This window comes from Belonocnema kinseyi, chromosome 7 (assembly GCF_010883055.1).
Source record: "Belonocnema kinseyi isolate 2016_QV_RU_SX_M_011 chromosome 7, B_treatae_v1, whole genome shotgun sequence".
NCBI classification, from domain to species: domain Eukaryota; kingdom Metazoa; phylum Arthropoda; class Insecta; order Hymenoptera; family Cynipidae; genus Belonocnema; species Belonocnema kinseyi.
The window spans coordinates 73,826,415-73,844,671 of record NC_046663.1 but is presented as its reverse complement, the minus strand read 5'-3'; the positions used below and the strand labels follow the sequence as shown (position 1 = coordinate 73,844,671).

General features: G+C 27.6%; 1 protein-coding gene across 1 annotated transcript; it reads left to right on the top strand.

The window, feature by feature from the left end:
• Nucleotides 1-1,404: 1,404 nt before the first annotated feature.
• On the top strand, nucleotides 1,405-17,331 carry LOC117176141 (dihydropteridine reductase). Its single transcript, XM_033366221.1, has 5 exons — nucleotides 1,405-1,547; nucleotides 12,301-12,384; nucleotides 12,481-12,727; nucleotides 12,811-13,003; nucleotides 16,935-17,331. Exons 1-5 carry the CDS (start codon nucleotides 1,458-1,460, stop codon nucleotides 17,032-17,034), a joined length of 714 nt encoding a protein of 237 aa, XP_033222112.1. The 5' UTR covers nucleotides 1,405-1,457; the 3' UTR covers nucleotides 17,035-17,331.
• The last annotated feature ends 926 nt before the right edge of the window (nucleotides 17,332-18,257 follow it).

Below are 18,257 nucleotides of genomic sequence, written 5' to 3'. Positions count from 1 at the left end.
TTTTTTTTTAGACCTAGCGGAAACCATGAATTTTAGCCGTGTTACAGCGGACGATATGAATTTCAAGTCACATAGGGCAGCTTCAAGATTGCCACTTACAATATAAAACGTTTATAATTATGAGACGAATAATCCAATTATGTCTATTAAAATATTTAAGTTTTTCTTCCTTTAAAAGTTTCATAAAACTCAACAATGTAATTTAGTATTAATAAAATTGATAAATTCTAAAAATTTTGAAAATCTAGTTCTTATAAATTATACTCCAAGTCCTATATAATAACAGTTTCGTGGGTTGCTTCGCACTGGTCTTGTTACTCAATCGGTACCCTTGAAACGTAAACAACCCGGGGCGTCTGAACCGTTTCCAATTGGAATGTATAATATTGGGAAATATACTCGACTGAGTACTCGCGCATTGCGGCCCTTCCGAGGCGGGAGTCGGAACTGTCTCTTATCCTCCCCCCTGAGAAACTGCGTGGGTCTGCAGTTTTAGGAATTACATACGCGGAAATTAATATATGAGACCTGGATGTACTTCAAAAACTGGAAAATCTATCAATATTTTCTAAATGATAGAAACCCGTTACAGTTTTATTTATCACTAAAAAAAAAAGAAATTTCTATCAAAATACATGAATTTGCAAAGCAAAGAGACGAATTTTCAACAAAAAATGTGAGTTTTTATCAAAATTAATGAATTTTCAACCAAAAAAGATTAATGCTTAATAACAAATATAATAATAAACTTTTCAATCAAGGGGCAATGAACTTTCAACAAAATAGTTGGATTTTCTTATTATGTTCTATCAACTCAGTTTGCCTTTATGTTGCTAACGAGAAAAAAGTGAAAAGAAGGGAAATGGAGAAAGACTGTGAAGTCTGATATAAATACATTGGAATTTTGATTTATCTTTAATTCTTTAAAAATGTTAGCTTATAAAAATGGAAAATTTGTTTAATGTTCGAAAATAAAGGTAATTTTTTACTGCCCATTTTTTGATTTAAGACTATACGCTTTAAATCCAGACTAGATAAAGTGTGTCAGAACTAGCAACTTTGTAAGCCCTGTAATGACGTCGTGTTGATACACTATTCAGTATTTTTATTAATTTATATGAATATTTATATTGCATTATATTCATTTTAATTCTATCATTATTATCATATTAATTTAAGATTATATATATATATATATATATATATACAAATAAACAAATACATACATATATTATTAATACAGAATTATATGTTCAAAATGTAATCCTTCAGTAGCATTTTTCAAATATTTTAAACTTTCCCGCCTTAATATTACAAACTCGACTGAAGCGCCGTATGTAAGGCATGGACTACAAAATAGAAAGATATTGATATTGATGATAAGTTTCATATGTTTGTAAATCCGGCAACGCCGGTTTGTTATTTTGCAATCAACAATCTCTTACATTTATCAAATAATGGCGGTCGAAGCAGGACGTGTTTTTGTCTACGGAGGCAAAGGAGCCCTTGGTTCTGCATGTGTGTCACTATTTAAATCTAATAAATGGGTAAGTTTTTCACTAAAATATGTAACTTTTCAAGGTGTGTCACGATCCTTAAAAAATCAATAAAATTTTAACATTCCATGCATATCAACCACTTGTTAGAATCTTATAAAACATTTTCACGATTTTCACTGCAAAAAATTATCCTTTCTAATATTACAAGGCCACAAATGATTGGAAAGTATTAAATCTTTAAATAGCACCATGAAGGAAACGAGTTACAGTTATTTATTTATAATTTTTATGGTTTTCAAATTATTACCAGCAAATTGTTTTTTTTTTATTGGGTTATTTATTAATGATGTTATCACTAATTCAAAACTAATTAGGATGACTGCAAAATCCTGAAGATTAAAATTCGTAAAAAATAAAATTCCTGATTGAAAATTGCCAATTTATAAAATATCCGACCTAAGAAATTCGCGAATATAGACAATTAAAATTGTTGGTTATAAATTTTTAAAAATTTAATTGTAATATAATTTTCAGTGCAATAATTTAATTAATTTTACAAATTATATTTTATTATAATTATAAATAGTTGAAATTAAATACTAAACTTTATTAGTACATTATTAAATATAAAAATTACAATAAACATTAAAATTTAAGAATTTATATTGAGACCAAATATACAAATTTAAATACTTCAACATTTAAATTTAATTACGAAATTCTTGGAAATTAAAAAATCCAAGAAACCAGAAACACAAAATCTCAAACGATCCAAACCAAAATTTAAATTTTAAATTCATTCTCTTTCGAGATGCGTCAAAATTTTTTTTAAATTCAGACTTGACAAAATGGCGGCAGATTTTCTGAAAATCTTGTAGCTGAATTTTCTGAAAAAGGCCATCATTTTATTTTTTCTTGTTTTTTTGTTGTTGCAAGTTGGTACCAATATTGTCTATTTACTACAAAAGTGGTTATGTCGTTACCGTGTCTTGAAGATGAGAAAATGTGATTTATTTGTATGAAAAATGAAAATTCACATTTTTTGCAATAACGAAATGAGATGCGAAAAAGTCAAAAGAGCAAAGTTGTTCCACTTGAAAAATTCTTTTAAAAAGTTTCGAAGCACTTTTCTCTATTTTGCGTTTTTTTTCGGAAATTTCGCTAGAATATTAATAAAGTCGACTATAATTGTATTGTTCTTAAAACAATAACATTTTCTAATATTTTATCAAAGAAATTAGAAAATTGTATTGTTTAAAAAAAGTACAATTATAGTCGACTTTATTAATATATAATATTAATATATTTGACATGAATTCGGTCCTTCATTTTTATTCTCGTTCCTTAAACTTAAATTAATACATTTAATGTGTTTTCTCAATATTATTTTTTCGATTCTTGGATTTTTAATTTCCAAGAATTACATAGTTAAATGAACTTTAATTCAATTCAATGCACCGTTACTTAAATTAAATAATTAATTGATAACATCTGTTGTATCGCAAAAATGGGAAATCCTGAAGTTAAAAATGTAGATAGATACGTTGTTAAATAATTTGATGTTAATTGTCTGAATGAATTTGCTAAGAGTTTTTTTCTTTAATATGAAGATTTTATGTTTATGGAATCCAGCAACCGTGACCGCAATATTTTTTAAATGTATCGTATTGCTGTAACTAAAATACTTTCTAATGTTTTAACACATCTTATTGAGCAATGAATAAATGCGTTTCACAGATTAGCATCATAAAATAATAATAGCTAATGAAATAATTGAAAAGAAACGTTCCTGAATATATATGCATACATAGCAACGTAGAAACATACAGATACATTTTAAAAAAGTCTGATTTGTACTTTTTTAGTCAAGAAATTAAAAAGTATATTAATAGAATATTATTCGTGAAAAAAATAAAATAGTGCTGCAAGCAAATTACAAAGAATCATAATAATCTATCTATTTAAAGCTGACAATTGATTTTCAAATTCAAAATGGGTACCGTTACAAATTTAATTTTGAAGAGTTCATACAATATTCTTGACATTCTTGAAACTTTCCTTTAATTCAGACAATGACAACTCAGCTATTTTTGCACAACCTTTTATCAAGTCAGATTCGATATATTTAGTACGCGAAGAAATTCGAAGACATTGCAAATAACAAAAAAAAAAAATCGTAAGAAATATAGCTTATCTTTTTAAGATAACTTCAATAATCTTACTTTTGCCAAAGAAAGTTTATATTTCATTGCAATGAAGAATATTCATTTCCCAGAAGTTGTAAAAGAATTTTGGAAACTTTTGAAAAATTAAAAAAAAAAGAGAATTTGTACTACTAATATCAGATATAAAATATACAATCTTCGTTAAAACTTGAAACTTCGAATATAAAAGAATTGGTAATAATGATCTTCAAAAGACTATTTTTACATTCTCATCAGAGAAGGTATAAGATTCGTGTAAAATTTGACCCCCTCCCCCAGTTTTTGTCAAATGTCCACGTTTTGAGACTCTGAAACCGAAAAACAGGTTTTTACGAATCTATTAGATTGCCCTTTGGCATACTCGTTTAGTGTCCTAAACTAAAGGTCAAGTTCGTTAGCCAGCCATTTTGGATAAAAATTCAAAAAGTGGGCACATTTTGAATATTTTTGAGACCACTTTTTTAAAAACTACAAAATTCTCTGTACGGTTATTTATAGTATTCAAAAAGTTGAACAATTTATCCTAATGACTCTTTTCTATAAATAGAAAATCATCGGAGTTAGGGCATTTTCAAAATCCAAAAAAACAACTAAACTGAACATTTTAAGCCAAACAACACATGATATGAAAAAAAGTCAAAAGAAGAATATCTTCAAATTTTCCGATTTTTAGTTGACGATTTAAACTAATAAATCAATTTAAATTGAAAAATATTTGATTGCACATTTGAAGACTAAATAGTAAGTCTGAGGGACTATTTGAAATAAAAAAAAAATCTGCCACCTTCGCGGGCACATTGTCCTCGCGCGCTACGCGCGCGGCACGCTGCGCTTCCAAGTTCAGGGGCGCCTAGGGCGCGCGACTATTAGTTCTCGCGCTTCGCGCTCGATAATGTATTTAATTCGAGCTTGCGCTCGATTTTTCTGCACAGACTATTTAAAACTAAAGGTAAAATTATCGACAACAGTGATTTAATGATTGTGAATTCACTTTTGTTAAAGCTCCTTCGGCTTTAACGAACACATTCTCATCACGTATCTCGTTCTTCGCACTCGAGTTTATCCCTGAAATTTTATATGATTCCCATAAATGTATATTATTATAATTCGTAATTTATATTGGTATTAAAACATACGAAATTTCATTGTCCCGTTTAAAAAAATTTGAACATATTTTTGGCAATTCATTTTGAATTCACCCTAAATTATTATTAGTTTATCCTACAATTTTTTACATTCTTCTAAATTTACTCAATTCTATTCATTCGATAAAGTTTTTATTTTATTCATTTTGGAGGCATTTGATCAAATTCTTTTGAAGTTTCTTTAATTTTTCCCTAATTAATTTCAAAGTCATTTTTGAATTTATTGAATTATGATTGTACAAAATGTTGAACTGATTTATTTTGAAAGTGGTTAGTTTAAATAAGTTTGCTTTGGAAATGTTATATTAAAAAATTTTTAAACTAATGGAAAATTATACATTTCAACATTTCTTTAAATATTATACTTATTTTATAAGATATTATCTTAAAGCTATTCAGCTTCTAAGTTTTTAATTTTTTAAAGAATGGTTGCGTATCAAATTCCTTGATTCAGAAAGTACGCTTTTAATACTTTGAATCATAAGTTTTGTTTATTTTTCATGTTTTGAATTTGAAAATATAAATGAGAAAAAAGCCTTTTTGGAGACTAAAAAAAGTTGGTAAATTTTGTTATGCTAAAAGTTAAAAAAACGGCCTGCCGTATGAAAAAAATAGGTGAAGGGAATTTTGTAGCTACGTTTTGGAACATACGCCCTTATGAATATTTTAATTTGTCTTGTGCCGTTTCTCCAAACAGTCAATTTCATTATTTATAATGTTATTTTTTACGATTAAAACGAAAACTACGCGTTTTATCAAGAAAGTATTTCAAACAAATTTTTAGATTTTTTTAGGTTAAACAACCTTTCTCTTATATCTTGTGTCATTTTATTTTTTCTATTTATTTTTTCTTAGCTTGTGTCATGTGTCGAAAAATTTAGTTTTGTATTTTCACTTTTTTTTATGAATAAAACAAAAACTACGTGTCCTATAAAAAAGTGATTAATAAAAAATTTGTAGATGTTTTTTGGCTGCATAATGTTTGTCTCACAATTTCTTTCCTACCTTGCATTGTTTGACAACAAAATACAATTTTTTATTAGTTTTTGTTTGATCAAAATTGGAATTATCAATTTTTCGAAATAATTCAAAAAGTTGTTATGATAATCTTGTAGGGCCTTCGAAAATTAAAATTTTACTTTTCAGTAATAAAGTTTTTACGTTCGTAAAAACCTGTTTTTCGGATTAAAAGGGTCTCAAAACGTGAATTTTTGACAAAAACTGGGAGGGGGATCAAATTTTACACAAATCTAATACCTTCTCTGATGAGAATGTATTAACATGAAAAAAAATTAATTAAATTTTTTGAAACCCCACACGCGAGACCAAAAAAAAATTAAATGACAAAAGTTGTGATTAGAATGTGCCCAAGAAGCGGGCAGATTTCTTTGGTTTTTACTGTTAATCACGTTTTTCATGATTAGAGCCAAAACTATACATTTGATCAAAAAGTGGTTAATAACAAATTTGGAAATCTTTTTCAAATGCACAATTTTTGTCTCTTCATCTTTTACCGTATTTTGCTTAGTTTGGCCGAAAAATGTAATTTTTGGATTTTTCATAATTTTGTATGCTGTCAAAATATGAAATTTTGATTTTTCAAAAAAATTCAAATATTAAAAATGTGCCCGCTTTTCGAATTTTTATCCAAAATGGCTGGCTAACGATCTTGACCTTTAGTTTAGGACACTAAACGAGTGTACCAAAGGCCAATCTAATAGATTATTTTTTTCAAAAGTATCGCGTTCGCAAACAGACATACACACAGTCATACACATTCGTAAAAACCAGTTTTTCGGATTCAGGGGGTCTCAAACCGTGGACGTTTGACAAAAACTGGGGGGGGGGGTCAAATTTTACATAAATCTAATACCTTCTCTGATGAGAATGTAAACAATAAAAAATTATGCTTAAAATAATAGCAGTAAATTAATAATTTCGGTTATTTTAAATGGTTACAATTTTAGAGTTCTAAATTTATATATTGAACGATCAGTTAAAGATGTTTTCCCTTTCATAGGTTTTAATTTTGCAACTAAGATTTAATTAGTTAAATTTTGGAAAGTAAAATTAGCAATTTAAAAATTATTAGTTCTAAGTGATTTAAATTTACTTCAAATAATTGAAATTCTAAAGGGCTTGATTATAAAAAGTTTATTTTTATTTTTAATATTTCCCATTTAAAATTACTATAGTTGGAAAGTTTTTTAGTATAATTCAAATCATTCTTTGATTTTATAAAAATTTATCTAATCAGCTTCAATGTTAAATTATAATTTCGTTATACAATAGCAATGTAAAATTATAGAATTTGAGAAGCTTTGACTTTGAAAGATTCAATTTAGTTTTTAACATTAAATTGTCAAATCTTAATCGTTTTGAATTCAAGAATTTTCAAATGCAAAAGCTTTCAACTTTTAATTATTTAATTTTTAGCACTTTTAATTATAAATAATACATTTTCAATTCCTCGGAACTTTAAATGACCTGATTTTAAAATTTTCAATTTCTAAGGTTTTGATATTGTCCTATTTTCTAAATTTTTAATCTGAAATCATTCGATTTCGTGATTCTTCAATTCAAAATAAAAGTGTTTACTATCGGCGAGAAAATTCGAGTCCTCTGGCTTTGACGTTGTATAAGTATGTGAAGAAAAAATGGTAGGTTAGTGAAAAAGGTCTAGTTTTAAAGGTGCAAATGTTTTACGTTAATAAGCCGAAAAGTAATATTCCAAAAAATTATTTGTAGCTTACAGATCTGAAAATCTGATGAAAAGTGAGGAAATTTGATACCTTTTAAAAACAGTGAACTTTGAAGCATAGTTTTTTATATAAAAAATAATAGGAAAAATCTGAAAAATTCATGGTGGTACATTAAACATTTCTGAACAGATTGCCGTCGAAAAATTTGCAAAATATAAATAATTGTTCGTTTTTTATGAGTAAATATGCGAGCGCACTATCTTCAGTTCTATTGAAGATAATGAAGTGATTTAAATTGGAGGTAGTTAGTTGAACTATTTGTAATGATTTACAATTTGAAGGAAGTATGTGCTTCTTGTTGTCTTCGTACAAATTGCGATATTTGAAGTCAGTTTTTATATAGGAAAGCAAGTGCGAGAGCCCAGCGTGGTGTCGTTTTTTCAGGGAATCGGTCTGGGTTGTTCTGAACGCAGGGAAAGGGTTTGAAGGCCAGAGTGAGGCTCGGTGGCACAAGTTGGGTAGGTCGGACTGAGGAAAACAGAGGACGATCCCCTGAAGAAACGGCACCACGCTGGGCTCTTGCATTTGCTTTCCTATATAAAAAACTGACTTCAAATATCGCAATTTATACGAAGACAACAAGAAGCACATACTTCCTTCAAATTGTAAATTATTACAGATAGTTCAACTAACTACCTCCAATTAAAATCACTTCATCATCTTCATTAGAACTGAAGATAGTGCGGTCACATATTTATTCACAAAAAACGAACAATTATTTATATTTTGCAATTTTTTCGACGGCAATCTATTCAGAAATGTTTAATGTACCACCATGAATTTTTTCAGATTATTCTCACTTCGCTCGCAAGTTTTAGCGCGCCTAGTCCGCGCGACGGTTGAATCTCGCGCTTCGCGCTCGATAATACGTTGCACTCGCGCTTCGCGCTCGGATATTTATTCTTTGCATTTGGAATGCTTGAAAAAAATTTTATCAAAAAGATCTCTTTTAGATGGCAGTATTTATATGCATCTTCATATTCTGAATTGTCTACTTAATTAAGTATAGTCAAAGATTAAGTTTCTCAAAGCTCTGTAGGTTTGTGCGCTCGATTTCCGACAGACATTTGTGAACAGGTTTTGTTGGATTTTTTTCTCGTAACTTTCGTCGTTTTTTCACACATTTTTTTTTATTTTACTTTTTTCAACGTTATTTTTCACGAATAAAACAAAAAGTACGCGGCCTATCAAGAAGTGATTCTTAAAGAAATTGTAGATCTTTTTTGGGATAACCATTTTTGTTAATTCATCTTTTTTTGTATACTACATAGTTTGTCCACAAAATGGAATTTACTATTTTCCATTATTTTTTGTGCAATCAAAAATTGAATTTTCGATTTTTGAAGAAAATCCAAAAATTGGTTATGATAATCTTGTAGGGATTTCAAAAAGAAATGTTTTTCTTCTCTTGACTTTTTTTCATATCGTGCGTTTTTCGGCTTCAAATTTTGATTTTCGGTTGATTAAACAAATTTTGAACACGCTATAACTCTGAGAATTTTCCTTTTATCGAAAAAAGTCATAAGGATAAATTGTTTTTTATTTTCAATACTATAAATATCCGTACAAAGAATTTTCAAATTCAGAAAAAAGTGGTCTCCAAAATTTTCAAAATGCGCTCACTTTTTGAATTTTTATCAAAAATAGCTGGTTAACGAATTCGTCCTTTCTTTTAGGACCTAGAAAAAGTGTGCCAAAGATGGATTTGATTCGTTCATTTTTTCGAGAGTTATCGTGTTTACGGACGGACAGGCAGACAGACGCCATCGTGAAAACCTGATTTTCGGATTCAGGGGTCTTGAAACGTGGAGATCCGTTGAAAAAGTGTGATGTCAAATTTCCGACAATTCTAATACTGTCTCAATCATAAATGATGAGAATGTAAAAATTATGTTTCAAAGTTCACTGTTTTTGAAAGCTATAAAATTTCCTTACTTTTCATCAGATTTTTAGATCTGTAAGCTTCAAATAATTTTTTGGAATATTGCTTTTCGGAACATATATGTTCTTGAATTTCTTGTTAAATTTTTCATGTTAAGAAATAAAAATCCAGAGACATGAACGCGCGATTTGTGTGCCTTCAATTACTGATAGATCATAATAATACGCATCTCTGTATTTTTCTTTATCAAGTACTAAAATTTCCTTATCCTACTTATATGATTTAAAGTCAATCTATTATTAGATTTACTTTAGAAGTATTTGTTTATTTTTATTTCTAATGGTTCAGATAATTTCAAATTAGCAAGACAAATACACTTCATGTCGTAGAATCTCTTTGTGATAAAATATGTTGTTTTCCAGACCAAATTAGGTGACAAGTATTTTTTCGATTTGAGAAAAAAATTTTCTACGAAGCTATAAGTATTTGAACTATAAAACTTGTTTAAAAAAATACAAATTCGTTCTTTAAATCTTAGTTTTTTTAAACTAATTGTGATAATAAATTTTTGGTTGAAAATAAAAAATTAACAAAATTGCATCGACTTTTTTTTAAACATCAGTAGCCTCTTTTCATAAAAACAGACTTTGTATTTTCGCAATTTTTTCTCGGTAAATTTGTACTTCTATAAGGAAGACGTCATGTGAGATATGTTGGCCAAATCTAGGGTTTGCTAGGAAAATTAGAGAAAAAATTCACGTGACCACTAAAATGCTTTGACCTACTTACAACTTACAGGATTGTATTCTTTACAGGAGAAACAGTTTAAGTAAAAAAATTAAAATATGTTTTGTTTTAAAAATAGGTTTTTTGTGTTTAAAAAAATCGATAACATTTCGTTTATTTTTAACTGTTTGCAAATTTTCCGACGTTAATTTTAAATTAATTTTTGAATTTTGAAAGAAGTTTAATGTGTCAAGTACAAAAGTAATAGAAATTGTCTGAACGGATTTGTATTAAAAAAAAAAAAAATCTCCCTGCTTCGCGGGCATATTCTCATCGCGCTCTAAGCGCGCGGCTCGCTAGTTTGAGCTCCCCTGGAGCGCGCGACTATTGTTTCTCGCGCTTTGGGCTCGATGATGTATGCATCTCGCGCTACGCGCTCGGTCTTTATATTTTCGCACATTTTTGCGCAAACCTTTTAAAATTAAGACTTATAAAATCCACCACTGTCATTTTGTGATTGTGAATTCTCTTTTGTTAAAAGGGCTTAGCTCGAGAGTTTGAGGGCACCTATGGCGCGCGACTGATTGTCTCTCGCATTCCGCGCTCAGTCTTTGCGTTTCCGCCGCATTCGCGCATAGACCTTTTAAAATCAAAGGTGAACGGATTGAAAACTAATTTTGCGATTGTGAACTCTATTTTGTTAAAGCTCTTTCACATTTAACGAACACATTTTCATCACGTATCTCGTGCTTCGCCCTCGATTTTGTACAAAATGTCAACTTTTCTAACTTATACGCAACACAAAATAAAGCACAAATTTTATTTAGCATGATTATTTTAATGTGTTTTTCATATTTTGTTTTAAATTATATTCCAAGCTGCGCCGAAATATGTATCATTTCAATAAATGTATACCATTACAATTCATAATATCCATAAAAATTGAATCATACTAATTCTTATTTCCTTGTTTTTATGATTTTTTTTATTTTTAATTTGGTTTTTTACGATTAAAGAAAACGTGACCAATCAAAAATTATTCCTGAAAAATTTCAAAGAGTTTTCGGTATTTTTTGGAAGAGTAACTTTTGTCTATTTGTTTTGTTTTTCATAGCTTGTGTCGTTTGTCAAAAAATTAACTTTTTTATTTTTATTGTTTTTGACGCATAAAACAAAAACTACGCATCCTATAAAAAATAATTGGTAAACATTTTTAGTTCTATTTTGTATAAACAAGTTTTGTCTCATTCAATCAACAAAAACGACAAGTCCTATCGAAAAGTGATTCATAACAAATTTCTAGATCTTTCCAGGGCGCGCAATTTTAGCTCATTCATTTTTTTCGTATCTTGCATAGTTTGACAACAAAAATTGGATTTTTGGCTTTTGTATTATTTATGATACGATCAAATTTTCAACTTTTCGACCAAATTAAAAAAGTTGTTATGATAATTTTGTAGGGCTTTCAAAAATCAATGTTTTTCTTGTCTTGACTTTTTTTTATATCATGCGTTTTTTGACTTAAAATATTCATTTTATTATTTTTATTTTTTGATTTTGAAAATGCTCTAACTCTGATAATTTGCTTTTTATAGAAAAAAGTCATAAGGATAAATTGTTTGAGTTTCTGAGTATTATTAATAACCGCACATAGAATTTTTAAATATTGAAAAAATGTGGTTTCAAAAATTTTGAAAATGCGCACACTTTTTGAATTTGCATCCAAAATAGCTGGTTTACGAACTCGTTCTCTCTTTTTAGGTCTTAAAAAAGTGTGATATAGCAGAATATAATCTGATCGATTTATCGAAAGTTATTGTGCCCACAGAATACAGACTACAGACAGAGAGATAAACACCTTCGTAAAAATAGTTTTTTTCTGACTCAGGGGGTCTCCAAATGTGGAGATTTGATGAAAACCTACAATGTGAAATTTTAGATAAAACCAATATCTTCTCATGATGATGAGAATGTAAAAAAAGTTTCAGAGTTCGAATAGTTATAACTTTACAGCGAAGTTTTTTTTCGAGTTATTATTATTAAATAATAATCCGATATTTAATTATTTCCATTAATTTACAGTGGGTTGGCTCCATAGATATGAAGTCAAACGAAGAGGCCGACGGCAATGTGATTGTTAAGTCCGATCAAAGTTGGACAGAACAGGTTAAAAGCTTTTTAAAATTTCAAAAATTAAATTAATTTAATTTTGAAATTAAGCATTTAACATTTTTTAATAACATTTTTTGTTTCCCTCCTCAGCAAGAAGACATTCTGGCTCAAGTCACAAAAATCCTCAATGGAAACAAAGTTGACGGAATAATTTGTGTTGCTGGTGGCTGGGCTGGTGGAAATGCAGCTAATAAAGATTTCACAAAGAACAGTGATTTAATGTGGAAACAAAGTGTTTGGAGCTCAGTCATTGCTGCAAGTATCGCCTCCCAGCACCTAAAAGAAGGTGGCTTTCTTTCCCTAACCGGGGCGAAAGCCGCCTTGGAAGGAACTCCTGGTAATTTAATTCTTAAAATTTGTAAAATACTGTGGTTTAAAAAGAATAATTTTTTATTGTACTAATAATTATTAAACATTTAGGAATGATCGGTTATGGAATGGCAAAAGCAGCAGTTCATCAACTGACAAAATCCTTAGCAGCTGAAGAAAGCGGATTGCCTTCAGGTTCACTAGTTGCTTCCATTTTACCCGTGACTTTGGATACTCCAATGAACAGAAAGTGGATGCCGAAAGCTGACACATCCACTTGGACACCTCTCGAATTTATTTCAAAGTTAGTATATGAATCAAAATTAGTCACACTAGGCAATCCCGTATTTCATAATTCGCGCGTTTTGTAATTTTTGAAATTTTCCACTTAGAAAGAATATAATTTTTAAAATGTTTAGAATAATTAAATCTGAGAGGTTTATCATATTTCTCTGTATATTTAAAATCCAGAAATTTTGATGGGTGAAAATGACCCTGATTTTTTGTGCAGAAATCATATTTTTTAGCAACAAAATCTATCCAGTCTGGTTTTGAATGTCACTTCATACTACATGATATGATACTTATTAATAATATATTTATCTTTTTAAAAATGTCTATAATTTGAATTGAAAATTAAATTCTTGAATGCGCAATTCTAAAAGAGTTTAATCTTTGAGGAAACATTTGAAAATTGCAATTTAAAAGCCTTCATAGTCAGTTTTAATTTAGTAATTTCAGATATAAATATAAAGCAATTTCGAATTAGAAAGCTAAAAAAGTGTACAATTTCAAAAAATGAAATTATATTACAGCTATTTGGTTTTGCATCCTTTATTTTAGTTTTCAATTTACTATCTTAAGATTGTCCGATTTTTAGTTGAGATTTAAACAAATAAATAATTTCAAACTTAAAAATATATGATTTGAAAATTTATGAATAATAATTCTACAGGAATATGAAAAAATTTGAAATTGAGATTTAAAAAAATTAATAAAAAATATCTGAAATTGATATTAGTAAATTAATAATTTCGGTTATTTTAAATTGTTTTAATTTTAGAATTCTGAATTTTCAGTTTGAACGCTACATTTTCAATTTTTCCCTTCCTTAGGTTTTAATTTTGTAATTAAAATTGAATTGGTTGCATTTTTTGCAAGTATAATTAGTAATTCAAAATTAATTTAAATAATTTAAATTTTAAAGGGTTTGGATATGAAAAAAGTTTTATCGTCACAATTTTTGTTTACTGAATTCTTTTTCATTTTTAAAACAAGTTTGCATTTGTTTCAGCTTCATCCTCCCGGAGTAGAAATTTGTTCATTTTGAATGTTTCATATTTAAAATTAGTATTTATTTCGAAAGTTTTTTAAAGAATAATTAAATTAATTTTGTTGGGCTTAGAAAAATATGTCTAATCAGCTTTAATTTTAAATCATAATTTTGTTATGTAATAACAATTAAGATTTTTAGAAGTTCAGAAGCCTTGACTTTAAAAGATTCAATTTAGTTTTCAATATTATATGATCAAATTTGATTTACTTTAAAATTAAATGTATACAAATGTTTTTAATTTTTAATTACTCAAGTTTAAATGCTTTTATTTCTAAATAATACAATTTTAATTCCTCAACATTTTAAATGACCAAACTTCCAAAATTTTAATCATAATTCAATCCATTGTTAACGTTTTGGCATGGTACTGTTTTCGAAATTTTAATCTGAAATCATTTAATTTCGTGATTTTTCAATTCAAAATAATTTATTTTTATTTCTAGCCCTTCAATTTAGGAATAATAAAATTTAACACTTTTTCCTAATTAAATTGTCTAAAATCGTTCAATATATATATTTTAATTTAAGATGCTTTCAATTCGAACTCATTATTTTTTTAAAATTTTAAACATAATATTAGAAAATTGATTTAATAATGAATTTTTAATTTGCATATTTTTCATGTTAGGAAATAAAAATCTAGAGACGTAAACGTGCAATTTGCGGGCGTGTTCTTACTGATATAGTGTGTAATAAAACGCACATCTGTATTTTCCTTTATTAAAAAATTCCTTATTTTACTCATTATATGATTTATAGTAGAAAAAATGTGAAATTTAGTTAGTTGTTTTAAAAAAATTATTATTTTTATCATTTATGTAGATATTTTCATAGATTAAATTTTTTTTTACTCTTTTGGGATTGTATAAGTCTTCCCAAAAATTAATTTTCATACCCTGCATCATAAAGACGTAACTGATGAGAAGTTCAGAAAATGAAAATAAAACACTGCATTTTCTTTTTCATATTTGAGTTTTTGTTTATTTAAGTTTCAGAAATATTTTGAACATTCATACTTGCAGTACATTTATTTAATTTATTCCAGATCGCTTGGAAAAATATTCTTTGAAAATGTTTTTAATTATTTGATAAATTTTTGAAATTGTTGAAATCTTTGAGAAATCATTGATTTCTTTGTGAAATCTTTGATGGATATTCAAAATATTTGAAATCTTTGTGAAATCCACAGAAAATCATTGAAATAATTGAAATATTAAAAAATATTTGATAATATTTATGAAATTCTTCAAATCCTCGCGAACTATTTGAAATTTTTTAAGAAATCATTGAAATCTTTGTGCAATCTTGTAAATCTATCGGAAATCGTTGCGAAATATTTGAAATCCTTTGAAAATATTTTTGAATTATTTGATATATTTTTATAATTGTTGAAATTTTTGCGAAATCTTTTATAACTATCCAAAATCTTGGCGAAATATTTGAAATTTTTGTGAAAATCATTGAAATCTCTGAAATCTTTGAAATATTAAAAAATATTTGATAATTTTCATGGAATTCTTCAAATCCTTGCGAAATGTTTGAAATCTTTAGGAAATCGTTGAAACATTTTTGAAAGAGTTGTGAAATTTTTTAAATCTTCGTGAAATTATTAAGAAATCAGTTATGCCTTTTTGAAATATTTTTAATTTATCTGAAATCTTGAAAATATTTGGTAATATTTGTAAAAATGATTGAAATCCTTTGAAAATATTTTTAAATTATTTGATATATTTTTGAAATTGTTGAAATCTTTGCGAAATCATTGATGTCTTTGTGAAATCTTTTATAACTATACAAAATCTTTGCGAAATATTTGAAATCTTTGTGAAATCCGCAGAAAATCATTGAAATCTTTTTCAAATCTTTGAATTATTAAAAAGTACTTGATAATATTGATGAAATTATTCAAATCCTTGCGAAATATTTTAAATTTATTAGGAAATCATTGAAATCTTTGTGAAATCTTGTAAATATATCCGAAATCATTGCGAAATATTTGAAATCCTTTGAAAAAATTTTTAAATTATTTGATATGTTTTTGAAATTGTTGAAATCTTTGCGAAATCTTTTATTAGTTTGCAAAATCTTTGCCAAATATTTGTAATCTTTGTGAAATCCACAGAAAATCATTGAAATCTTTGAAAGAGTTGTGAAATTTTAAAGTATTTGTGAAATCATTGGGAAATCAGTTATGCCTTTCTGAAATATTTGTAATTTATTCCAAATATTTGGTAATATTTGTAAAAATGATTGAAACCTTTGTGTAATCCTTGGAAAAACATTGCTAAGAAATCTTTTTAATCTATCGAAAATTCTTGGGAAATATTTTTGAAATCTTTGGAAATCTGCGAAATATTTGAAATATTTCTGAAATATTTGGTAATATTTTTGAAATTATAAAATCGTTGCCAAATTATTGAAATCTTTGTACAATCTTTGAAATGTATCGGAAATTTTGATGAAATAATTAAAGTCTTTGCGAAATCTTTGAAATCCTCGAGAAATCATTAAAATCTTCCTAAAGTGTTCGGAAATCTGCGAAACATAAAAAATATTTCTTTAATATTTGGTAATATTTGTGAAAAAATTATTGAAATCTTTGTGAAACATTTTAAATCTTTAAGAAATCTTTGTCAAATCTTGTTGAAATCTTTAGAAATTTTTGCTAAAAATTTCAAATATTTTTTTTAATATTTGGTATTATTTGTAAAATTATTGAAATCTTCACAAGAAAATTGTGTTTTATTAATGCAAGCAATTCAAAAAAATGGTATTTTAATAAATTTGAATTAATAAAAAAATGTTCTTGTAAAGGAAGGTAATTTTAAAAATAAAAACGCATTTGTTTGGTTCAGAATATTTTGGTAAATGTTTATTAATAATTGTTTTTAATCTGCAGTCTCATCTGGAAATGGGCTCAGAAAGAAGAGCGACCCGCTAACGGAAGTCTTCTTCAGCTGGTTACAAAAGACAATAAAACTGAGGTGATTCCAGCTTGAATAAAAAATTTATAAAGAGTGAAGATACTTCAGCATAAATGCATGGATGTTACTAAAAGTATACTCTAAACGAAGGGATCAAACATAACAAATTCAAAGTTCGTCAAAAGCTACAATTTTATTTTTATTTGCAAAAATACTCATTTTATTTCTTAGGATAAGATTTCCCATGAACGAATTTCAGTTCTCCCAAGGTTTTGTGATCATATCCTACTCTGCATTTATAGTTTATCACCGATTTTTGTACAAAATTAACAATATTAATTGAATCTCTGGTTAAATTCTTATTTTTAATATAGAAATGTACAGTTTTATTTGTATTGACTTTAAACCATAATATTAAAATGAATAAAAATTGTATGGAAAGTATCTAATTTGCATTTCTTTTGGCAGCGATAAATGGTCAGATTATTAAATATCTTATATTTAGTCTTTCAATTTCAGAGAATCTCAGCATTAAAATTGAACCGCACTCAGAAGAATGCTAATTTAATGCCTATTATGTCTATTTAATGCTAATTTAATGCAAATTTAATGCTCCAATATTTATTTTAAAAACCGGGGGTTACGCTAGCTAAATATTAAGCTGACGGAACCCCATGTGAAATAAACGTTGAATCGAGTTTTATCCTATTACATAATTATAGGCTCATTAATGGTCTTCAAAACCACCAACAATTATTTTCCAATAGCCACCCCTAATACTAAAAACCACCTTTAATATAAATTATGCACAAATTGTAAATCTGACCTTACTATAATTATGGGCTCATTTAATGCCCATTTAATGCCCCATTCCTAAATTTAATGCTCTATTATTCAAAAAGAAACCATAGGTTACGCTAGCTTAATATTAAGCTGACGGAACCCCATGTAAGATAAACGTTGGATAGAGTTTTATCCTATCACATAATTAAAGACTCATCTAATGCTCTCTAAAACCACCAAAAATTATTTTCCAAAAGCCACCCCTAATACTGAAAACCCACCCTTAATATAAGTTATGCACAAATTGTAAATCTGACCATACTATAATTAAGGGTTCATTTAATGGTCGTTTAATGTCCCATTGGCAAATTTAATGCTCCATTATCTAAAAAAAAATTGGGGCATTAAATGGGCATTAAATGAACCCATAATTATAGTAAGGTCAGATTTACAATTTATGCATAATTTATATTAAGGGTGGTTTTCAGTATTAGGGGTGGCTATTGGAAAATAAT

Coding starts and splice junctions, on each gene's coding strand:
- LOC117176141 (XM_033366221.1), top strand. CDS start 1,458: ATGGCGGTCGAAGCAGGACGTGTTTTTGTCTACGGAGGCAAAGGAGCC. Junction 1,548..12,300: donor TATTTAAATCTAATAAATGG/GTAAGTTTTTCA, acceptor ATTAATTTACAG/TGGGTTGGCTCCATAGATAT. Junction 12,385..12,480: donor ATCAAAGTTGGACAGAACAG/GTTAAAAGCTTT, acceptor TTCCCTCCTCAG/CAAGAAGACATTCTGGCTCA.